Source organism: Solanum lycopersicum, chromosome 12, assembly GCF_036512215.1.
Source record: "Solanum lycopersicum chromosome 12, SLM_r2.1".
Lineage (NCBI taxonomy): Eukaryota > Viridiplantae > Streptophyta > Magnoliopsida > Solanales > Solanaceae > Solanum > Solanum lycopersicum.
This window is the reverse complement of record NC_090811.1, coordinates 35,058,058-35,083,988: the sequence shown is the minus strand read 5'-3', so window position 1 is coordinate 35,083,988 and position 25,931 is coordinate 35,058,058. Positions and strand designations below refer to the sequence as shown.

Below are 25,931 nucleotides of genomic sequence, written 5' to 3'. Positions count from 1 at the left end.
TAACCTCGATTAAATACTAAAAGAGGCACGTTTAGGGAAATACCTTGTCTTGTGCCCAAACTCGATCACAATCAGAAATCTCGAGGACCTAAACCTTACTTTGAAAAACCAAAAGAGTTTGTACGTTCTCCATGACTAGTTTGACTGGACCTATGTCCGCTAGCACTGCCTTGAATTCCTAGATACAATAGTCAACACCAATGCCCTACCCCGAATAAACTCAACACCTAAATGTATGACGTTGGACTCACCTGATAACAAAATGACACTATCCTATCTAGGATGTCAAATACCCTCGATCATACTAGCAAGATTGACAATATTCTTAACGTACACATTTCCTTTTTAGTCTGTTTAAAACAGAATGATCCCTTTTCTTTATTGGCAACAATTTAATTTTAACTTTCCACGTGACATGCTTAAAACTACAAGATTAAAAAATATTTTAATACATTTGACATAACTTTAATTTAGAACCACAAGCCTCAAAAGTCTTCTTTCATTTCTTAAACTTCGTTCCAAGTCAAACTAAGTCTTTCTTTTTTAAAGGGAGAGTGTATAACCTAATAACACAATAAAAGTTGTGGCTTCCTTCACCAACTTACGAAACAGTTCAAACTCAATAGATATAGTGGAAAAAGCAAAAGAAGATAGCTCATGAAACTTAGATATTTTTGGAGACATCTATGTCTTATAGTCTTTGTAATCAACAAGGATGAGTTTGAGCATAGCTCCGTGTGAGATTCCAAGTACAAGCCTCATTTTTATGATATATCACAGTATGCTTTGTTGAGTATTCCTACTGAATTTGAGCGAATCCGTTAGTTAAGGGATTCACCAATTTTCTCGACTTTTTTTGTCTTCTCAAGTGGTACATTTCAGTCGACCATGTCAAAATGATTAAAGGTATTCAACATGCAAGACATAATTTGCATTAAGAGGATAAATTCAGAAGTGATACATACTTCTATTAATTAAACAATGAAAATATCTCTAAATCTCATTCAAACAGAGCTAAATTACGAAGCAAAAATAGAATATACAAATCATATCAGATCATTGTATATAAGCATTGATGGCACATCATTGATGCATTTTAACAAGCACTAAACATGCATACAACGTAAATAATCATATTAAAAGTATATGGATCAGAATATCTGGCTTGGATTTTCCCACAAGAGGAGAAAATACATTATAAAGCGCTCAGTTATTTCAGCTTCGATTATCTGGGGAAATATTCATCACATCCATAACCTAAATCATTCAAATTATTCATAATCAATCATATTATACCCATGTATTATTAATCTGATAATAAAATCAATTATCGAAATTGTGCTTAAGCTTACTGGACCAGCTTCAAAGATATTAATATATCTAAGCAAATCTGAAGAGCATAAACAAATTCAATTTACGAGCAGATTAACACCTCCCTTCCAATCAATTATAGAAAAGGGGGCTGCCTGAATTTCCACTAAAAAATTTACAGAACGCAAAACAACAAAGGAAAAAACAGATATAGTTTGAAAACTATATGTTCTTGTGATTTGAAATTGAAAAAAAAATATATGAGGGGCTCAGAGGTTTGCTTAATGTGCTCATGGAAGAACGTTTTCAAGGCTCTTCTCATACAAGAGGTGTCAGAAATAAAAAAGCACCGCCATCTTTGCCCCTAACAATTCATCCACAACCAACAAACAAAAAGCTAAAAAAAACATTTATAGTGCCTCAAAAATATAACAAATTGAAAAAATAAGCTGCGATTCCAAAATCAAAAGAAAATTTGGATTGGATTGGGGAAGGAGACAACAGTGGTTGCTAAATAGCTGCAGCAAATTAGGGCTTGGAGTTTTCTTTGTTCCGTGTAAATGTTTTACTTATAGATTTTGAGTGGACTTGAGGCTTCGAATGTGAGCCCAAAAGGATAATTACTTAAATTTAATATAAATTTAAACAAATGATACATATATATATATATATATATGTATGTATGTATGTATATCATTTGTTTAAATTTATATTAGATATATATATATATATATATATATATGTATGTATGTATATCATTTGTTTAAATTTATATTAGCTTTAAGTAATTATCAAGTATTTTACTTTGTTAAATTACATAATAATAGAAATTACATTAATTTGATGTATACACCTGGTGCAGGTAGGTTTTTTCCGTCCAAAACCATTCCAATAAAGTCGTATGTATATAGGTCAAGATTTTACGATAAATGTATTTTTTAAATCGTTAGAGTTATTTGGTAAAATATATTAGAAAAAATAGAAATAAGTAATGAAAATATCTTTTGAATTTGGCGTAATTGTTACTTTTGCTTTCAAGAGTATATTTCATCCATGGTAACAAGTTTAGGGATGTATTTAGGTTAAGTTAGACTATATTTATTTACACTTAATAAAAATTTGAATTATAATTATTCAAATTAAATTAAATTAAAAAAATTATTAACTCATGATATAAGTAGCGAACTGATCAATAATATATTTTTAGATATTTTTAATTTAATCACTCATTTAGCAGTGGACTTTTCATTTTGTGATGGTTATGTTTTTAATACAAATATAAATTATAATAAAACTACCTTATATCTTAAATATTTTTCTAAAGAACCTCTTAATAAAAATTATAAATTAATGTAATCTTAAAGATAATATATAAAAATATTGTATTAAAAAATTATTACGTGTACTAAAGAATGAATTACTGAGTATATATAATTTAGAATATATTAATTATAAATATTGGTTATACAATATAGACAATATTTAAATTATTAAAAATAATATAGAGAACATGAATAATAGTTCTCAAACCCCTCTCTATTTTACTCTATACTCTCGATATTTAGAGAGAGTGTTTTCTCCAACTCTCTGATTTACTTCCTACTCTCCAATCATAAAGTATTGAATCGTAATTTTTCCAAAATTGGAGAATTATCCATACAATGTATTTCACTTTTTAAATATTATATTGTTATGATTTTATTGTGTAATTAACATATTATTTGTTATATAAGAATATTTATTAAATTTCTAATATTAATATTACATGTAAAATAACATTTTAAAAATATATTATTTAATTGATACTTTTTTTCCGAATTAATAATACATATTTTTAAATTTTTGAACTTTAAGTAATATAATTTGATATGGCTATCAATTTTCACTACGAAGAAAGCACATAATTTAAATGATATGATGAAAATTTTAATTTAAAGTACAATACATAACATAATAATTTAAATACAAGATAACAAAACACTACATAACACAATAATTTTAAAAAACACAACAATAATTTAGTAATTAGGTAGGTCATTTTTTTATTTAATAATATTCAGGAAAAAAAATCAATATATGATCCAAAGAATTGTTGCGGTTGTAATTGCGGTTATGCTTGTTGAACAATTTTTAGCTAGACATAAAAAATTAAGGGGAAAAATGCTCATTTGAACTCTGTAATTGTAATAACCATCCGTATCATTTTCTTTGTTTTCCAATCTTTTCATCGTTTAGAGATTTTCTGGAATGATCACAAGTCATTTACGACTTGCTGAGACTGATAGATTGGTCGTGGGTCATTCGTTTGAATTTTGTGTAAGTTTTCATATTTTAGAGCCTTTGAAACTTGAACGGTTGATTTCAGTCATCAAGTCATTTGTTTGGATTTGTGTAAGTTCTCATATTTTAGAGCCGTTGAAACATGAATGGTTGATTTCAGTTAAAAGTTTAGGAAGATGACCTATGAATGCAATTATGACGGTTTCATCAGCTCCATAAAGGGTCATGTTTGTCTAGGACATGGTTGGTTAAGGTCCAAGACTTCTGGTATGAGTTTGTGTCGTTAGGCATTTTAACTTTGAATTTTAAGTCAAAGGTTAACTTTGGTCAACATTTAAAATTTTGTCAGCACGAGTAGTTTTGGATTGTCGAGTTTGATCTAAAACAATCTTTTCATGCGGTTCCCTAGGCTTTTGATCTCATTTTGAGTCTTCTTGTGATTTTTATCTTAAATGATACTAGTGTATGGGACCCACTTTTTGTCGAAACAAATTCGGAAGGAAGTTTTGATGGTTCTGTTGAGTTTGGAATCCCCAATTCAATAGGGTACAATACTTTGTTTGCACACACGGGTTTTTGACTGAATACCAAGCACCCTTTCGAAGAATTTAGAGTTGGAGCAAACCAGATAAAGTGCTGATATCTAGTGCAAATTATTAACGACCAAATATTAGAAATTTAGCAACTAGAGTTTATTTTTAGTGACCAATATTTAGTATTTATACCTAAAAATTTCAGCTTTAAGACCCTGATTCAAATGACGGTTTATCTATTATTTGAGCTCTAATTTGAGTGGTTCGAAGTCCCATGTAATTGTTGGGAGTGTGGCCACTTGGGTTTGTGATTTGAATTTGTTTGAGGTAAATTTGAGCTCAAAAGTGCTGCCTTAATTTGGGTGTCTTGTTAATATTACATGTTGTGATTCTTTTCGGGCATCAGATTATATTCGATTTTGGAACATAAGTTTGTGGCATAGATTAAGACCTTTTGATAGATTCAATTTTGGTATGAAGGATTTTTTTTGAAAAACAGGTAAATTTCTAACTTATTTTCTCGTGTTTGTTTGATGATTTAAAAATATTTTTCAAAAATATTGCGTATTTTTGACTTGATACTAAAAAATACTCTTTAAAAATTATTTCGGATAAAAAAATCAACATCTATAATTGATCTAATATTCAAACTAGGACAAGATTCCAATAACCGTTTCAAAATCTGACTCTTAGATTTGTCCCAAAACCTAACCCAAACTTTCGACCCTTAACTTGACCAAGGAAAGTTTTATTTCAAAAACAATTTTTTGAAATTGTTTGATGGGATCGCGAGGGGGGAACTAGGCGAGTTGGAAAAAAAAATAATTAAATTTGAAATATTTTCCAAAACATGCTATTTTTTTAAAAATAAAAAAAAAAAATTGAAACATTTTCTAAGAACTTTTTTTAAAATAATATAAAAATTGATGGAGATGGCTTAAGTAGGGTGGTGGGGGTGCAAATGACATAAAAATAACGTGTTTTCAAAATGACGAAGGTGGAGGGGAGGGGATGAACTTGTTGGGGATGATGTAAAAGTAAAAATAAAATGGCCTAAGTCATCGATAGCCCCTTAAAGTTGTCCGCATAATTCATTTAGACACCTCAACTGAGACTCTTACCAATTAGACACTTTAATATTAATAAATATTTACCTATCAAACATAAAATAACAATTACCTTTACAAATATTGTGCGTGTAATGCACACTCCTTATCTTGACAAAAATTACGAATAGAACTACGACACGTGGCATATGGGCCCATAATTTTAATTTTAAAAGATAAAGAATATTTTCCTTCCTTTAATAATATATAAAAAATTAAATTGATAAAAAAAAATCTTTCTCCCCACCCTCACCCCCACCTAACCCCCACCCCATCTAACTTACTGCGCTTTTTTCTTCATCTTCTTCTCTTCTTCTTCTCTGTTGTTCCACAATCACCATTTCTTTGCATAACAAAAAAAAAATGCCTAACCCCATCTCATTCCGAATTCATCCACCAAATGTTGTCCTCTTTCATTTTCTTCGTTATATGCTATTTCTCAAATGGTCCATTTTTTCTTCTTCTTGAAAATTCAACAGGTATTTTATTTACATAAAATGAAAAAAAAATGAATCATAACAAAAGACAGAGAAATTTGAAGTTTTTAAAATGGTAGGTTGATGCTTTCACCGATTTTGAACAATCTTCATTTTTCTTCAAATTATCGTCCTTGTGAAGAGAAATTCGAACTTCGGATACAGAAGAGACGGTGGCGGTGGGCAGCAGAAACAGAGGCTGCTAAGAGAAGTGATTTCTTCATGTTGTTTTTGGATGGAAAAATAAGGGATTTTGGGGGAATTGAATGGATGGTAGTTTAAATGGTGGGTTGAAGGAAGATGAGTGTGAGTTTTTTTTTTAATGATTTAAAAGATTTATGTTTAATTAAATTATTTTTTTATATATATTTAGTCAATGCATGCCAAGTGTCAACAAAGTAGGTATTAATATTTTAAAAAAAAATTAAAAAAAAGTATTCACGCGCTCAGCAGCAGTGAGATACACTTATTTTGCCACATCAGCGTTTTGTGTTTAATAGGCACATTTCTTGATAATTTAGGTGTTCAATAGGTATAAGTCCTAGTTCAGGTGTCTAAGTGAATTATGTGGACAACTTTAAGGGGCTGCAGATGACTTAGGCCAAATAAAATAAAAATAAAAATCTAAAATATTTTCCAAAAACAAACCTTTTGAGGACAGGAAGTAAAGATGGTAAGGGTTGAATGAAATAAAAATATCTTAAAACTTAAAACGCTTTTCAATTTTTTTAAAACTTTTTTTATGGAAGGTTTATTTGGTTATAAGAATAAAAATATATTTAAATGGTGATAGTCAGATACGGATTATAAATAACGTCAGAAATTTTGAAGGATAGAATTTTGAAAAATATTCTTTAACTAGTTAATTAAATCGCGCTTCGCGCGATCCTATTTTTCTATATTTAATTTCTATAAAAAAATTTGCAAATCTAACAGAAAATAATAATAAAAGAAATTAAAAAAAGTATTAAAATTAAACTAGTTTCCAAAAAAAGAAAAAAATTATAATTTTCCCTAGAAAGAATACAAAGACATATGTTTTATGCACTAATTTAATATGTTTTATGCACTTATTTTATATATGTCACCATCTCAATTTTTGGGTGTTTTTAATTATTTATGTTATTTTACCAATAATTTCCTCTATATAATACTATTTATATTTGATTATCTATTTAACTATTTTAATTTAGAGTTCTTACAATTTCTTTTACTTATAATATATTATGCCAGTTAAGTTCAACGAAATATCCAAATGAAGATATTTTGATTTTGTTTCAAACGTGTTGCAGAATCATCTAGAAAGTAATTGATATTAACACAGTTTGCTTAACTTAATATTTTCGCAATTATTACTTTAAAATACGAGCATATCATCAATTAGTATAATAGTTAAGATTAATAGCTTAACTTTTTCATATAGTCACACAGAACTTTCTTATGAATAGTATAGAAAGTATAATTCTAAATTCGAGAAAGAAAATAGAAGTTATATTCAATCCAAACATTTACTAATTAATTAATATTTCGTAAAATACAATTATATTAGACCTTTAAAATAATATTTACACAAGAAAACTCAAATACAAATTTTAACTTGTACAGAAGCTTAGTAAATTATATAATTCAAATATTTAAAAAATATAAAAAAAGTTAAAAATGAATATCAATAATTTCATAAATTAATGTGTGAATGAGTTTCAATTTTTAATAAATAATATGAAAAATTAGTCAATAATGATAATATTGTGACTTTTATTCTTATAAATTAGTAAAATAAATAAGAAAATAAGGGGGGAAATTAAACAATTATTTCTTTGGCTGGTGCAATATTTTTATGTTGTCAACTTTAATCATGGGTTCATCATGAAATGTAATAAATATAAATGAATGTTGGGATATATTTTTTTGGAGAGTTAGACCTTTCCATTTTAAAATTAATTTAGGGAACAATAATCTTATTCTTTAATTGACTAAATATATAATACTTTTAGATTTTTGAAAATTAGATAAAAAAGAGAAATCTCATAATTAGGGGAGTGAAAGGGGTGATTTTATATATTTTTTTCAAGCTATTTTTGTATGATATTTCATTATAATATATTAATAATTTGTCATTCTTTAAGGAGAAAATAAAATATTTGAGTGATAAATAATTACCTATAAATTTACAATAAATAACAGGAATAAGAAGAGTAGTAAAGTTTGAGATATTTAAATTGTTACAATAAATAATAGAAATTAATTAAGGAAATAATCATTGACAACTCTTTTAATAATAATAATAATAAATAGAAATATAGAGAAAATTACAACATACAAAAATAAAGATAAGTAGGATAATTTTTTAAATATTTAGGTTTATATAATATATGGATAGATATTAAATTTTCATTTTTCATGGAGTTAAATATTTAGATATTTAAATTTACAATAAAGAACATGAATAAGTAAAATAATAAATTTTGAGACGTTTAAGTGTTTTAAAGATAGAAATGAATGGATAGCGTAGAAATTAAATAAATGAATAGGATCTTTGTCTTTTTTTTCCTTTGTATATAAAAGAGAGTTTGGCATATAATGTTTTCTAGTGTTTTTTTTAGAGAATTATATGAATACTTAAGTTTGATATGTTTTTTTTTTGAGAAAATGGTTAAAGTTCTCCTCAATGTATACCCGGACTTTTAACTACACACTTAGACTTTACAGGAATCCTATCACCCTCCTGAACTATTTAAAAATGAAATAATTATACCGTTAAAAAACCATAATCAGATTATGGTGGTATGTGAATTTCACGAATTTGACATGTGGAACAGTCACTAAATATATTATTATTTTCATTTTTATATTTCTTTATCCTTTTCTTTTATATTTTCACTCATTCCTTCCATCACCAAAACAGTTTCATCATTTTCAACATTACTAGGACACCATAAGTTCATTAAATTGGGTCTTTGAATAAGATGAGTGAATAATGAACCGAGTCTTTGTGGAAGATAGGTAAATGATGATATCGAAATATCTGAACATTGCTTTGAAAACCTAAAAACAAATTTAAAAAGGTGAATTTGAAGTAAACCTAGATCCCAAGATGCTAGTTCTTAAAAGACAAGAATGAAGAAAATTGGGGTTCCCCATTCTGCAGTTTCTAGTGTTGTCTCCAAAATGATGTGAAGATACGAACAAAAATCGTCAACGAATTTGGGAAGAATGTTTCAACAATCCTTGAACTCGATGGAGAGATTAAACATAGTGTTGTCCAATGGTTGGAGTCACAATGTGATTATCTGTAAAATGTGCACTTTTGTGTACACCGAAAATTATCTCTAAGAAAATGTGCACTTTGTACCAAAAGAATTCAAAGTAAATTAATATATTATATTAATTTATATTTTATTATTAATATAAAGTAAATCCATGTTGATTTTTCTCAAATCATATCTAAAGTATTTTGTGGTGATATGAATGTGTAAATTTATCTATACTTGATTTTGGTTAATTGGTTTTGCAAAAGTTCTACATGAATTTGAAACTTTGTTTAAAATCAAATGATACATTCGGTGGAAATGGTGGTGACAATAATGGCTTAGAGATGGTGAAAGATGAAGATATCTGACTTATATTGCTATGGAGAAGAAATAAAACAAATAAGAACAAGAAATGGTTTAAAATAAATATATTTATTAAAAGAGATATTTAAAACAAATTTTTAATATTGTTTTGGCTGCTCACTCTCTTAAAGAGAGTGAAATATACTCACTTTGCCAAGTAAGCATTTAGGGAGGTAATAATTTCAGTTTTATAAAATTCAAGGACATAATAGGACCCCCCCTCCCCCGTAAAGTATGAGTGTGTTGTTGGGAATCCTTCTATGGATTAGGGGGACTTTTGAGTATTTTGTCATTTTTTTTAATTCATTGCTCGAATAAAGTTTATTTTCTTTTTGTAAGTTATCAAATTTTCTTTTTAAAAATGGTTCTAATCGTAGTATTGTATTTAGAATGCACTTCAACATGCAAATAAACAATAACATCGAATACATAATGTTTGTTTTCAAATGTTGTAAAAAGATTTCATGATAAAAATTCACAAAAGCTAACCATAAATTAACCTAATAAATTATATATGTACAATTATACTCATATAAAAGAAAAAAAAATTCAATTACTTTTTAAAAATATAACTTTAAGAAAAAAATAATATAAAAAGTTATAATTAATAGAATTTTTAAATATATTTATGTTCTTCAATAGAGTATATAAATGAAATATAGAGAAGAAACAAAAATTAAAAGATCAAAGTACTATCACAATAATTTGACTGTAACAATCTATATCATCTTTGTCGAGGAATGAGAGAACATAGAGTTTGTAGTTTTGTTGATTGACAAAAAGTTTTGATGGTTTATAGATGATTGACAAAGAGTTTTGATGTGTGAAAAAACATTTTTTATCATCATCAAAAGGGGGCAAAATGTTGGGAAGTAGGAGAATATATATAGTAGTTCTAATGATTGATAAAGTGAACATGGTTTACTACTTGTTGTCTTATGTGTACTCTATCAGGTGAACCAGGTTCTTGTAACTGCAGACAATCTGTACAATTATGAGAGATTGCGACAAAGAAGACAAAATGCAAAAATAAAGAAGGAAGAGAAGAAAACAAATATGAAAAGAAATAAACAAGGAAAGAAATAAAAAAGTAGCAATTCAAGTCGAATAAGAAAAGAAATAAACAAGTAACGATTGAAGTCAAATAAGGAAAGAAGTAAATATAGAAAAGTTCAATAAGGAAAAGGATTTGTAACTTCTTTGAGTGCCGGCCATGTCCAGGGTGTAGACTCGGGTCATGACAAACTTGGTATCTGAGCAAATGATTAAGTGCCCTAGGATGTCTATGAAGCCGTGACAGTAGGTTCTTATTTATGGTTGTGAGGGCTCCACTTCTATGAATGAGATACTTTAGGCATTTAAGAAAAGTTTCCCTTCTTTCATACTCTTAATTGTGCGAAAGATCTAAGTCATAGAGATTTATTCTAACTTGTGAATTTCTCAGAACAATTCGACTACCCATCATTACTAGAGGTGGTTGAAAAGTAGAGTCAGTTCTATTTTAATGAGTTGTTCTTAGCAAGAGTTTTGAGGAAGTCATGAGACTCCTAAGAGGCTTCAGAGAAGCCCAAGAGTAAAGTATTTGGTTTCAGAGCAATGCACCCATATTCACATTAATCGTGCGTTTGAGCTAAAAAAGAGTAGTACTCTTTTTTCCTAAATCTTGTTTATGCTGAGATCTTTATGAGAGTGAGTACGTTTAGAGCTTGGGTATGATTTTCACCCGAAAAAGTAGTAGGAGTTATAGATCATGAGAAGTATTAGTGAAAGAGTCATAGTTAGAGAAAAGTATAGAGGTATAGATATCTATGAAAAGGAGACGGTGTTTTGGAAAACTAGGTTGTATAGTCATGCACCTAATAAACTATTCATGAAAAGTTTCCGTTATGAGTAGACTAAAAACTGGTATATTCTGAAGTTTCCATCATAGGATGAGAGTGTGTTTTAGCTAGAAAAGTGGTCATGAGGATGTAATATTATGTTAGTAATGACCTAGTGTAAGCGGTGAATATTTATAGAAGATCCAGACTAATCAGAATGTGATAGATTAATCTAGGATTATGAGATTTGAAAAGAGAACCTCATGGTATTTAGAGGAAGATAGAGCTATTTGAGACATAATGCGAAGTAAGTGAGTAAGTAGTACTTAAGTTGCGAAGTGGAAGGTGATGGTAATTCCAGTAATTAGACTAAGAGGAAAGGATTGACTAATTGTCATGAAGTTCTAGTGGACCAGTGTTTCCAAAATGTCATAGTAGTAATGAACAAAGGGTTCTCAAGAATGTTAAAAAGGGACAAGTGTTTCAAAGAAGGACTCTCAGAAAACCACTGAAAAATCCAACAGATCAAGTATGTCACAAGTGTGGAAGTCTGAATCACTTTATTAAGTTTTGTCCATTACAAGCTCTACAGAAAAGAGGAACAATTCGAAGAAAGTAAAATAAATCAAGAATGATAAGTATATCCCCACAAACATACGAATGACTGATAAGAAGTTGATCCCTCAATGCAAAGGGCTTTCACCGCTATAAGTGACTCATCAAAATAAGAATCTGGGGATGGAGAATTCGAAAATCAATCACTACTTGCAATAGAACAAAGAGATAAATATGATTTTCTTACACTCATTGCTAAAATAGATTCTGAAGATGATGACACACAAAACAAGGTAATTTTCATCACATTAAAGTAAATTTGAATCATATTCTAAAAGAGATTAGAGTCCCTTTTGAGTAATTATATAGATTCATATCAATGAATTAGTTCTAAAAGAGAAACATTGATGAAAAACTATGCATCTTTAAGAGAAGACAATGACATTTTTGAGAAACATAATCACTGTCTTCAAAATAAATTAAAAAGCAGGTTCAGAACTCAAAGTTGAATCACAAGGGCAAAAACTCCGCTAGTACAATTCAATAAGCTCTGAAAGAAAAATAAAATAGTTAATGATAAATTGTCAGGACTTAACCGAAAGAAATAGGCTTCTAGAAGAAAATCTTGATTATACCACACTTGATCTTGAACGAAATCTTAGATGGACCAAGTCTTTTGAAATTTTAACTTAGATTCAAGAAAGGCAAACCACTAGTCGAAGTGGAATAGTTTTTGCAAAAGAGAATAACCTTGTAGCACACACTATTCACGTGTCCAAAAGTTTATGCACTCATTATGGAAACTCAGGCTATTTAAATAATCAACGTAAGGCTTTATTCGAGGCCTTTCAGAAAAATGTTAAGCTCACCAAAAAGTTAAAGGGTGAAACAATTAAGAACCTGATTCCAAATAAAATGCTTCAGATAAAAGGTTTTCTTATTTGTTTTTATGGGCCAGAAGAAATCTTATTCATCCTTTTACTCACGAAAGGGAGTCCAAGCTAATTCTGAGTTTTCAGGACTAATCTTTGGCTAAGTGTGTAAGGTGAAGCTAAGAGGGAAAGGTGGATCTTGTACATGAATAGTGTATGGTCCAAAAATGTGCTAAAATGATAGACAATTTCCGCTCGCTCTTAGATTTTCAAGGTGGCAGTGAAGTCCTTGAAAAAAAGTGAAAGAGACAAGAGTGAAAAAGTTGAAGAAAGTGACATGATATCAAACATCTTTGATGATGCAAAGTTAGGAAACATAGAAAATGAACTTGGTTCAACACTAACAATCATTGATTCACATGCAGTAGGAGTCACTGGACTAACTTGTGGTTTTGGAGATAGGGGAATAATAGAGAAGGCAATCAGGACACTTAGAGTATGGCACATCTTCAAGAAAAATTTCTTTGGGTGAACCTGGTCCTTTTTATTCATTAGAAGTTATTGAACATTGACAGGGCATGACTCTCTCTTACCGAGGTTGAGATTTCTGTGATCTAAGAGAATATGATGATGTATACATACTCATGAACGCCAAAGCCTGGTCTTGTTGAAAAAAGCTAACTCGTTAACATGATTTCCTTTGATAATTAGCTAGTATACTAATAATGTTATGCTTGAGTGATTATACAATGAATATACACTAACTCAGTCTCGTACTACAAGTATATACTCCAGCCACATCTCAAACAATGTTTAGAAGGTCTGCGGATATTATCCCTACTCTTTTGGTAACAACATTAAGTAAATCATTGAGGAACACACGAAAGGGGAACTTAACTTCTCTGTAATACTCAGGTAAGTACCATCCTTGTTCAATGCATGAATTTCCTGAGTTTGTGTGAAACATAAGCACTAGTGAACCTGGTCGATCATCAAAATCCAACTCCTTTAGAAATCACCAAGAACCATCTCTTTTACAATAAGAATCATTCAATCCTAAACTTCTCTAATGATGAAAACCTTAGTCTTGAAGCCAATCATTCTTTAATTCAGGGAGAACCTGGCTTAACCTCTCACATCTGAACCAGGTTCACAAATTCCAAGTTGTAACTAGTTTATATCTCGCAACAATTCTCATAGAAATAAACTATTATTAGTGCTTGTCTTCATTATTGATAAACACATCTCTATTGAATCAAAATGTGATGAATCTCTTACATATAGTGGGTATTCCTACGAAATTCTATCAATAAAAAGGCTATAAAAAAGGCAATGGATGAGTGAAAATGAATGGAGTAGAATTAAAAAAAATTCAAGAAAAGAGTAACTCATTTGTTATTGGTCCTAAAGCTTGACAATACTCACCTGGTTTTCTTGAATCTGATTAAGCTTAATGATGATGGACCTCATGTTGATCTTGATGAAATTTCACAGTCTAAGATCAGAACGAACGAGTTGGTGCACAATGGACATACTGAAAAAATTATTAAATGACAATAAATATTCCTTTCCTCCTAGCTTTAGTAATCTTTGCCCCAATCCTTATCCTCAATTTTTTCAGACTTTATGACTCTTTATGTGCTAATGTTTGTCTCATACTCATGATATTATATGCTTTTGATTTAGGGATCTAAGGTCTTAAATTGGTACATATTGTTTATTTTGTTTCTCATTGAAGATCTTTGTTATTGTGAGTTTAAGATGACTAATATCCTCAGATTAACTTACTTTATTGTTAGCAGACGTATACTTGAAAGTGTTTCCCAAGTGGTCATGAGTTTAAATAATATTGCATTCATCGAATGTTAATTGAGTTCTTTGCTTATCGGTTTTCAATGATGCCAAAAGGGGGAAGTTATATGATGTGGGTTAGGTACATATTATGCATAGTTTGCCATTATCAAAAAGGGGAGAATTGCTGAGGAATGAGAGAAGATGGAGTTAGTAGTTTTGATGATAAACAAAAAGTATTGATGGTTTGTAGTTTTGATTATTGACAAAGAGCTTGATGTGTGAAAAAAACATTGTTTATCATTATCAAAAAAGGGGGAAAATGTTACGAAGTAGAATCTATAAAGTAGTTTTGATTATTAATAAAGTGAACATGGTTCACTACTTGTTGTCTTATGTGTGCTCTATTAGGTGAACCGGGTTCTCGTGACTGCAGATGACCTGTACAATTACGAGAGATTGCGGAAAAGAAGAAAAAGTGCAGAAATAAAGAAGGAAAAAAGCAAGCAAATATTGAAATAAATAAATAAATATTATTCAAGTCAAATAAGGAAAGAAATAAAGAAGTAGCAATTCAAGTCAAATAAGGAAAGAAGTAAATATAGACAAGTTCAAGAAGGAAAAGGATTTGTAATTTCTTTGCTTGTAGAAGTTGATGAAGGAAAATAAAACTCTATAAAAGGTTCAAGAAATGAAAGAAGAAAAGTAGTATTTGCAAAAACACAAATCGAGAACTTTTCAGCAAAGCCAAACTGATAGCTTTTGCATATTCACGAAATTTATCATCTTGGGAGTAGTAATTATTGATGAAAGAAGCGTAGCTTTATATAAGGACCAGGTTCACGAGTTCTGTTCCACTCTGAACTATTGAATGTTGAAGTCTTATTAATTAGAATCTAGGGTTATTAGTCTTTGTTTATTTGTTCTAGGTTTATCATTGATTTGTAATAATTCCTAGATTGTATAACAAGAAGTGGGTTTGACTTCTTAGGAGTAGAGTCTTGAGTGAATTGTAACAAGAAGTGGGTTTGACTTCTTGGGGGTAAAGTTAAGAGAGAGGCTGTGAGATTTGTAAATAAGAAGTGGGTTTGACTTCTTTGGTGGTTAAAGTTAAGAAGAGTTGAGAGTTCTTGTAAACAATAAACGAATTTAACTTCTTGGTGAGTGGAGATTATTCGATTAGAATTAAGTGAAAAGGGTAGAAGTTTAGAGTTAGATTTATTGATTATTACTGTTGTAAATCTTAAATTAATATAAAATTTCAGTGCGATTTTTCCCTTCCTTTAGTTAGGAAGGTTTCCACAAAATAGTGGTGTTACTAGTTACTAACGTAAGCAACTTGCACGTTCTTCAAGAACATGGTTCTTGAATACTCGGTAAGGTCTCTTCAATCTTTTCTGCAACTCACAATATTCTATTCTTGTATGTCTTTCCTCAACTCTCTTCTTCGTCCCTACAAGCATAAATCAAAAGTACAATTATATAAAATAGTTTGTGTAATGACCCAGATTTTTTTTTTAGAAATTTTATAAAATAATCATTTTACCCCTTTCGATAGTTGTCCCAAGTCATTTATGATTCGTCGGTGAAGTTGTGTTGAGAATTTTAAACTATTCAATAACTACGATTATTTAATTGATGGGTATATATTAAAATTTTTATTTATATAGTTGGTGATTAATGAACAATGCCACAATTTATTAAATACCTATACTGTTTAATTCATATTTATAAATTAATAAGGTTGTCACATTCAGTACATAATGAATCTATAAAGAACATAAAGAAGAGTGGACGAGAAAACTCAACTGCGGCACCGCGTAGGAGCAACAACTATCAAGTCAGAATTGGATGTCCAAATTTAGTGATTTCACAATTAAAGGATTAGGCGAGAGAACAAACATGTTGCATTGGCATTAACGAGGTAATATGATTGTTGGCAGGAAATTATTGTTATTGTGTACACTATTGATAGATAGGATTCATTTTTTAAATAGTTAAATATTGATTAATAATGATTGACAAGACCTTAATCTAATGATTAGTTAATGACTACCTAAATGATTGGAAGGAATATTGGTAATGAATGATAATTTCATGTTGTAACTTACAGCGAATGAATTGAGGATTCACAAACTTTATTGGTTTTTTATATTTCGTTCTTTATCCATATAGTTATCACATTAGATTCAATTTTGCTGTATTAAAAATGGGTAACTAAGATAAGGTGTATTATATTATATGAAAATTATTAGAATTGTATATTTTTGGAGAAATAATGACTTAATCCTAGGCTTGAAACTTGAAAAATATGATAATTGAAATATTAATTTGCATCAAAACTGGGAGTTTAATTACAAATTCGGATGAATTTTGGATTTAAGCTAGACCTATAGTAATATGGTGTTGTTAGTTTCGAAGACGTATTGTGATTATGTATATGAACAGATTGAATTGATTTAGAAGCCCAACTAATAGGGGGAGACTCAAGTACCGAAGTGATTGTTTGACTATTCGAGGCAAGTGAATTTCTAAGCCCTCGTTAAGTGTATGAAATTCGTGTATTTTCTTATAATATGTGTTTGTGAGTAATGTGAATTGATGATATGTTGACTTGTCCATGTTGAATAATTCTAAAGATGGAAAAAATATAATAAAAAGGCAATGTGATTAATTGTTCGTGTGTGGTGGATTGATAATGGAGAATGGTTTGAAAGACTTATTGAGTCATTGTTGATGTTATTGTGAATTGTGCAATGTTATGAAAATGGTCATCTCCTTATTATTTTTGTGAACATACCATTCGAATTGTTTAGATACATGGTTGTGACAAGTGTTATGTGCATTGAGAAAGAATAATAAATTAATGAGGATGTATCATTTTGAGGGACGTATTGCGCTCCGCGATGGATATTATATTTTGAGGGACGTATTGCACGCCATAGTTGTTACTATTATCGAGGGTCGTATTGGACGTCACGATGGATGCATGAATAGATATGTCCCCCATGGGTCCCGAACTGAGAGACAATGGATGTGTATCATTAGGTCAAACATGTATCACTATACTTGACATTACATCTAATTGCATTGCACATCTTTATCATTGGTAAACTTGATCTTGTGTATTGTTGACCTTGTTAGTGTCTTTTTGTGAAACTTGTGATTGATAAATATTGCACGAATTGTTCAGGATATATAGTGCGTTAAAGTGTATTGTTAGGGATATGTAACTTGTCAAAGTGTTGTTGTTGAGGATATGTAATTTGTCTAAGTGTAGTTGTTGAGCTATGTGCTATGTAAATTGTGAGTTGTTAGGTTGAGCTGATTTTTATATAAGTTGTAGTTGTGGAGGTTCGGTTGGGTGGTAGAAGTACCCGTATTTCATTAGCTTATCTTGTGTTTAAGGGTTTACTTGGTGAGTACAATGTGGTTTGGTACTCACCCCTTGCTTCTACAATTTTTTTGTAGGTTACTAGCTCGAACCTTAATGATATATTCTTCTTTTTTGAGGCTTCTTGAAGATTTGTGAGGTAGCTATTTGTCATCTCAACAGATTTTCTTACTCCTGTTTATGATTTTATTCTACTGTGGAAACAATGTCATATAAAACTTATATTTTATTTTAATTCAGTTGTAATACTTTAGAGGTTTGTACACGTGGCGACTAGGTTTTGGGGTATAATTTAATTTGATAATAAGTTTTCCGCATTAGAAAGAAATAGGTCAAGATTGCACGTGAGATGTCTTTTAGGGTCATCATGATAATTAAGGAACAAGATACAATTATTTTTAGATTATAATCAAAATTTAAGAAATATATCTAAACTTAGTGAAATCTATTAGTTCTAAACTAATTTAAAATGAAGTAAATACACTACAAATGTTGACATGATATAGAGTGTGCACACTCTCTTGAAAGACAAGTGATGGGTGCACACATTGGACACATGCCATTTTTTTGATTTGTAATATTATATTCCCTCCGTCCACATTTAACTGTCATGGTTTTTTTAAGAGTTAAACTATAAGAACTTTGACCAATATTTTAAGATGTATATTTTTATTATGTTAATATGAAAAAAAATATTTATAGTACTTTTCGTATAGTTTTGAATATCTAATTTTTTTTTTAAAAAATATCAAATTAATGTAATCTTATTTAACTTTAAAAACTAGTCAAATTAACTTTCGAAAAGCGCAGCATAACAAATAAAAATGAATAGAGGGAGTAATTAGTTACACATATTTATTGATTTTAAAATTTCTATATATTTTTATTTATTTTTATTTATTTCTCCCTAAAATATTTATTTGAATTTCATTTCACTTTTAAACTTTTTTAAAATTAATTTATTATATTTTCACTTTTAATTATTTTAAAAAAGTTATCTGTTTTTAAAAAAATAGTTATAAAAGCCGCGACTGGCACCCACACTTACCCTCCTATGTGAGCGAACCAATCAATAGAAAACCCAACATTTCGAATATAATAACACAATATAATGCGGAAGACTTAAACTCATTAATGAAAATCATTTAAGTAACTTCTAAAAACAAGACAACTATTGTTATCCCCAAAATCTGGAAGTCATCATCACAAGAACATCTATCTCAAATTACTAAATCTAAGAGTATCTAGAAAACTAGAATAAATAAAGAGCTAGTCCATGCCGGAACTTCAAGGCATCGAGACATGAAGAAGAAGATCCAGTCCATGCTAGAAGCGTTAGCTCACCCTGAAATCCGGTGTAATGAAGACCGGATGGAGTTGCGGTTGAGTTGAAGACGACGGCACGTTTGCTGCACTCCACAAATAACAAGGAAAGAAACATACAAGTAGGGGTCAGTACAAAACACGGGTACTGAGTAGATATCATCGGCCAACTCAAAATAGAAAACAATATATATCAGATCATATCATAAATCAACTACAATACTCAATCTGTAGCAACAACATGTGCAAGAATCTTTGATAAATAACGTCAAGTACACTCATGAGGACTCAAGCCTCCATATCATACTCATTTGGGAAATAGGTTCATTAAATTGAGTATATTAGCATCTTTCAAGATTCATTATCTTTATTCCTCTCGTGTCGGTACGTGACACTCCGATCCTCATCATACTATCCTGGTGTCGGAACGTGACACTCCGATCCCCTAATACTATGTCTCGGAACGTGACACTCCGATCCCCTAATTCTACGTGTCGGTTCGTGACACCCGATCCCCTAATTCTACGTGTCAGTTTGTGACACCCGATCCCCTAATTCTACGTGTCGGTTCGTGACACCCGATCCCCTAATTCTACGTGTCGGTTCGTGACACCTGATCCCCTACTTCTACGTGCCGGTTCGTGACACCCGCTCCACTAATCTTATTCTGTTAATTCATCAAGCCTTCTTTTATACCAAGGCATATCGATATCATTACTTTAGTTCATCAAGCCTTCTTTTATACCAAGGCATATCAATCTTATTACTTTAGTTCATTAAGCCTTCTTTTATACCAAGGCATATCAATCTCATTACTTTAGTTCATCAAGCCTTCTTTTATACCAAGGCGTCATCATTAACAAGAGGTTTTCAAGATTGGAGTTTTCAAGATTTAGGATTCAATAGCTTCATCATGCTTATTTCATCACAATATATAATCATATTAATGCAAGCATACAATTAAACATATAGAAGACTTTACAATACAACCCAACACATATCATTCGCTATTAGGAGTTAACTACGAATAGTATAAAAACCATAACCTACTTCCACCGAAGATTCGTCCTGTCACTTCGTCACGAAGTTCAGAGAGTCGATTTCAGTACCCAATTTTCAGAATTCTAAGTATTTTGGAACGAGACACCCTCGATGGTCCGTTGTGCCTACGACGGTCCGTTGTGGGGTCCGTTGACCAAGACAGCTTTTCCAGAATTAAAATCTGCTGCTCAAAACGACTAAACAGGTTGTTACAATAGATACCAATTTACCCATCGTTCGTCCTCGAACGATCGTAAGAAGAAAAACAAGGGCGAAAAGGAGTACCTGAATCTGTAAACAGGTGTGGGTATCTTTCTGGCATGTCAGCCTCTTTCTCCCAAGTGGCTTCTTCAACGGGTCGATTCTTCCATTGAACTTTTATGGATGCAATCTCCCTTGACCTCAACTTGCGAACATCTCTATCTAAAATAGCAACAGACTCCTCCTCATAAGACAAATTTTCATCAAGCAGCACTGAATCCCAACGAATGATGTAGTTTCCATCCCCATGGTATCTTTTTAACATAGAGACATGAAATACCGGATGCACTCCGGACAGCCCTATAGGCAAGGCTAACTCATAAGCCACCTCCCCTACTCGCTTAAGTACTTCAAAGGGACCAATATACCTTGGGCTTAGTTTACCTCTTTTACCAAACTGCATCACTCCTTTCATGGGTGAAACCTTCAGTAAGACTTGTTCACCCTCCATAAACTCCAAGTCTCTAACCTTTCGATCTGCATATTACTTTCGCCTACTTTGCGCCGCTAAAAGCTTTTCTTGAATAGATTTCACTTTCTCTAATGAATCCGTCAAAAGGTCAGTACCCCAAGGTCTGACCTCAAATGCATCAAACCAACTAATGGGAGACCTACATCTCCTCCCATACAATGCTTCAAATGGGGCCATATCAATACTTGAGTGATAGCTATTGATGTAGGAGAAATCTGCTAAGGGTAAGAAGCTATCCCAATGACAACCAAATTCTATCACACATGCGCGAAGAATATCCTCCAACACTTGAATTGTTCTCTCAGATTGACCATCGGTCTGAGGATGGAACGCAGTACTAAGGTCCAACCTAGTACCCGATTCCGCATGCAATGTTTTCCAAAACTTAGAAGTAAACTGCGTACCTCTATCTGATATAATGGAGAGTGGAACACTATGCAATCGCACCACTTCCGAGATGTAAAGTTTGGCTAACTTCTCTGCATTGTAAGTCACCTTGACCTGAATGAAGTGAGCAGACTTAGTTAACCTATCAACAATTACCCAAATGGAGTCATACTTACCCATTGTCTTGGGAAGACCAACCACGAAGTCCATTGCAATCCTTTCCCACTTCCATTCAGGAATGGGCATTCTCTGAAGTGTTCCTCCGAGCCTCTGGTGTTCATACTTTACTTGTTGACAATTTGGACATTTGGCAACAAAATAAACAATGTCGCGCTTCATTCTACTCCACCAAAAGTGTTGCTTTAGGTCACGGTACATCTTGGTTGCACCAGGATGTATAGAGTACCTTGAACTATGAGCCTCTGTCAGAATAGTGTTGATCAAATCATCAACGCGGGGTATACATACCCTTCCCTTGATTCTCAAAACACCTTCCTCATCGATTTGCGCTTCCTTAGCCTCTCCTCACAATACTTTATCTCGGATTCTGCTTAGTTTCTCATCATCAAACTGTTTTCCCTTAATCTTGTCAAGAAAAGAAGATCTTGCCTCCACATAAGCCAACAATCCTCCCTTCTCATTTACTTCTAACCTCATCAAGTCGTTAGCTAGAGTCTAAACCTCTCTAGCCAATGGACATCTAGAAACTTGCAAGTGAGCTAGACTTCCCATGCTCCCTGCCTTTCTACTTAAGGCATCTGCCACAACATTAGCCTTTCCCGGATGATACAAGATAGTGATATCGTAGTCCTTCAGTAGTTCCATCCATCTCCTCTGTCTCAAATTCAAATCTTTTTTAGTAAAGACATACTGTAGGCTACGATGATCTGTGTATACTTCACACTTAACCCCATATAGATAGTGTCTCCATTGCTTTAAGGCAAACACTACCACAGCCAATTCCAAATCGTGGGTCGGATAATTACGTTCGTGCACCTTTAATTGCCTAGAAGCATAAGCAATTAAATTCTTCTCTTGCATTAGCACTGTACCCAAACCCGAATAGTATGCATCACAATAGAAAATGAAATTCTTACCTTCCAATGGTAGGGTAAGGATTGGTGCAGTAGTCAACAATGTCTTGAGTTTCTGAAAGCTTTCTTCACATTCGTCCGGCCATACAAATGGAACATTCTGTTTAGTCAAGTTCGTCAATTGGGAAGCAATGGAAGAGAATCCCTTGACAAATCCACGGTAATAGCTAGCTAAACCAACAAAGCTCCTTATTTCTGACACATTAGTAGGTCTTACCTAATTCTTCACTGTCTCAATCTTAGAAGGATCCACCATCACCCCATCCTTAGAAACCACATGCCCCAAGAAGGACACTGCATCTAGCCAAAACTCACACTTGGAGAATTTGGCATAAAACTTTTTCTCCCTCAACATTTCCAATACAATTCTCAAGTGCTCCTCATGTTCCTTCTTGCTCTTTGAGTATACCAATATATCATCAATAAATACGATCACAAAGAGATCCAGATATGGCTTAAAAATCCCATTCATCAAGCTCATGAAAGTAGCAGGGGCATTCGTAAAACCAAAAGACATCTCTACAAATTCGTAATGCCCATACCTGGTCCGAAAAGCAGTCTTTGGCACATCCGTTGCCCTTATTTTCAATTGATGATAACCGGACCTCAAGTCAATCTTAGAGAAGACACAAGCACCTTGTAACTGATCGAACAAGTCATCAATGCGAGGAATGAGATACTTGTTCTTAATAGTTACCTTGTTCAACTGCTAGTAGTCTATGCACATCCGAAAACTCCCATCCTTCTTCTTCACAAATAACACCGGAGCACCCCAAGGGGATGCACTTGGTCTAATGAAGCCTTTGCTCAACAACTCTTGAAGTTGGGCCTTTAACTCTCTCAACTCCGCGGGAGCCATTCTATAAGGGGGTATAGAAATGGGGCGAGTACCCAGTTCAAGATCAATGCAGAAGTCCATTTCCCTATCCGGTGGCATACCCGGAAGGTCTGCGGGAAAAACATCTAAAAACTCGTGAACTATCAAACCGACTCAATTGGAGGTACTTGGGTAGTATCATCCCTGAGATGTGCCAAGAACGCTAAACAACCCTTACTAACCATTTTCTTAGCACGAAGAAAGGAGATGATACGAACCGGATTGGAAGTGTAGTCACCCTCCCACACTAACGGATCTGTCCCAGGCTTGGCTAACGTAACAGTTTTAGCATTACAATCCAAGATCGCAAAATTCGGAGAAAGCCAAGTCATACCCAGAATTACATCAAAATCAACCATTTCTAAGATAACCAAGTCTACATAAGTATTGCTCCACACAAAAGTCACCAGACCAGACCTATATACTTTTTCAACTATCATAGACTCACCCACCGGAGTAGAAACACGAATAGGCATGTCAAGCAATTCACAATGTAAATTAAGACCATTAGCAAATGAGGAAGATACATAAAAAATGTGGATCCAGGATCAAACGATATAGAAGCCATGCAATCACAAACCAAAAGATTACCTGTGATTACAGCATCAGATGTCTCCGCTTCATATCTCCCAGGGAAAGCATAAAAATGGGCCCTATCACCTGTCTACCCGTTGCTCCTACCATGTTGCGCTGCAGTAGTTCCCATTTGTCCGTCACCCCGGCCATTTTGGTGACCATTATTACCTCGGCCACCACGTCCTCCAGAATAGCGGCCTCTACCATGACCACCTCTACCTCTAGCTATTGGGGGTCTATAACTCTGTTTTGGACAATTCCTCCTAATATGTCCAGTCTCCCCACATCCATAACACTCCCTGGAGTCAAGCATAGGTCTCTTAGAGAAGTGTTGACCGGTCTGAGGTGGACCCCCAACTACAGTCTGTAGTGAAGACTGAATTGGTCGGACTGAGTAACCTGCTGAACTCTGTCCTCTAGAGTAAGAACCATTAAACTCACCTCCCTTTCGAAACCTTTTTGATGTCGTTGCCATGGTGAAGTCATCTAGCTTCACTTTCTCTACCTCTATCACGAAGTCTACCACTTCTTGAAAAGATTTCGCTGTAGCCGATACCTGTAAGGCTGAAATTCGCAACTCTGATCTCAGCCCCTTCACAAAACGGCGGATCCGCTCTTGTGGACTGAAACATAGTTGGGTGACATACCGGGATAATGCACGAAACTTAGCCTCATATGCAGTAACCGACATCCTACCTTGCTCTAGGCTCAAGAACTCATCTCTTTTCCTATCCCTCAAAGTCCGGGGGATATACTTCTCCATAAACAAGCTAGAGAATGATGCCCAAGTCATAGGTGGTGCGTCTGTTGGTTGACACTCAACATGTGACCGCCACCACATTTTGGCGTTTCCTTGAAACTGATAAGTCACAAACTCAACACCAAACCGTTCTACTATACCCATCTTGTGTAGTAGCTCATGAAAGTCAACCAGAAAATCGAAGGCATCCTCAGATTCAGCACCCTTGAAGACTGGATGTTTCAATTTGTCATTATAGGCCCTGTAGTCAGACGAGGAAACGTTCCTATGTCCAATGAGGCATCCATGCGGGGAGCCACAGTAGCCGCATGTTGTACCTCCGGAGCCTGAGGTGCTGGTGCAGAAAACACTGGAGGCGCTTGGCCTTGATCAGATAACCCGATAAGATAAGAAAGAACCTGATTGATCATCTCTGGGGTAGGTTGGGGTGTTAATTCCTCATTCTGTACTTGTTCACTTTCCCCATCCTCCCCTTCTCTTACTACTTCCTCAGTCGTTGGAGGAGTCACCGCCTTAGTACCAGATGGGCTAGGCATTCGTCCTCTTCCTCTAGAGGACGTCCTCCCGTGACCTCTACCGCGACCTCTTGCTACTGCTCCTCTTTGAGCTACAGTCCCAGTGGCTGGCTCAGATGCATCTTGTCTTGCCGATGTTGATGTTGGCGCGGTTGTTGCTCTAGTTCTAACCATCTGCGAAATAGAGTGAAGATGGTCAGATACCAATTTGTATCACCTAGATACCAATTGGATCCAAGTAATAGCACGAAAGAAAGAAAGAAAGAATGGAATTTTCCTAAAGTCTTATAGCCTCTCAAAGAAAAGTAAAGGCGTCCCCCTACTGTTCCTTAAGACTGTAATAGACTCGTTCTTGTGTGATGAGACCAACGAACCTAAGGTTGTGATACCAAGTTTGTCACGACCCAAAGCGAGCCACGATTGGCACCCACACTTACCCTCCTATGTGAGCGAACCAATCAATTCAAAACCCAACATTTCGAATATAATAACACAATATAATGCGGAAGACTTAAACTCATTAATGAAAATCAATTAAATAACTTCTAAAAACTCGACAACTATTATTATACCCAAAATCTGGAAGTCATCATCACAAGAACATCTATCTCAAATTACTAAATCTAATAGTATCCAGAAAACTAGAATAAATAAAAAGCTAGTCCATGCCGAAACTTCAAGGCATAGAGACATGAAGAAGAAGATCCAGTCCAAGCTAGAAGCGTTAGCTCACCCTGAAATCTGGTGTAATGAAGACCGGCTAGAGTTGCGGTTGAGTTGAAGACGACGGCACGTTTGCTGCACTCCACAAATAACAATGAAAGAAACATAAAAGTAGGGGTCAGTACAAAACATGGGTACTGAGTAGATATC

At 33.0% G+C, this 25,931-nt stretch overlaps 1 protein-coding gene and 3 non-coding genes across 7 annotated transcripts in view; all 4 read right to left on the bottom strand.

Annotated features, from left to right (window-relative positions):
• Positions 1-1,146: 1,146 nt before the first annotated feature.
• Positions 1,147-1,254, bottom strand: LOC112940557 (small nucleolar RNA Z103). The gene has a single exon (XR_003244895.1). It is a non-coding gene; the product is annotated as a small nucleolar RNA Z103 (small nucleolar RNA).
• Positions 1,255-1,335: 81 nt separating this feature from the next.
• LOC112940585 (small nucleolar RNA snoR77) lies at positions 1,336-1,468 on the bottom strand. The gene has a single exon (XR_003244924.1). It is a non-coding gene; the product is annotated as a small nucleolar RNA snoR77 (small nucleolar RNA).
• Positions 1,469-1,577: 109 nt separating this feature from the next.
• On the bottom strand, positions 1,578-1,674 carry LOC112940571 (small nucleolar RNA snoR1). Its single transcript, XR_003244908.1, has one exon. It is a non-coding gene; the product is annotated as a small nucleolar RNA snoR1 (small nucleolar RNA).
• Positions 1,675-10,322: 8,648 nt separating this feature from the next.
• Positions 10,323-25,931, bottom strand: part of LOC104645149 (uncharacterized) — a 50,613-nt gene continuing 35,004 nt past the window's right edge. For 3 of the 4 annotated variants that reach the window (XR_011213432.1, XR_011213433.1, XR_011213434.1), the window contains 2 exons: positions 25,792-25,856; positions 10,323-19,161 (listed from right to left, as the gene is read on the bottom strand). Coding sequence is in view for 1 of the 4 variants with exons in the window: in XM_069292617.1 (XP_069148718.1) it covers positions 23,872-24,687 (816 nt within the window). In the remaining 3 variants the exon portion in view is untranslated. The other variant, XM_069292617.1, reaches the window with a different exon arrangement.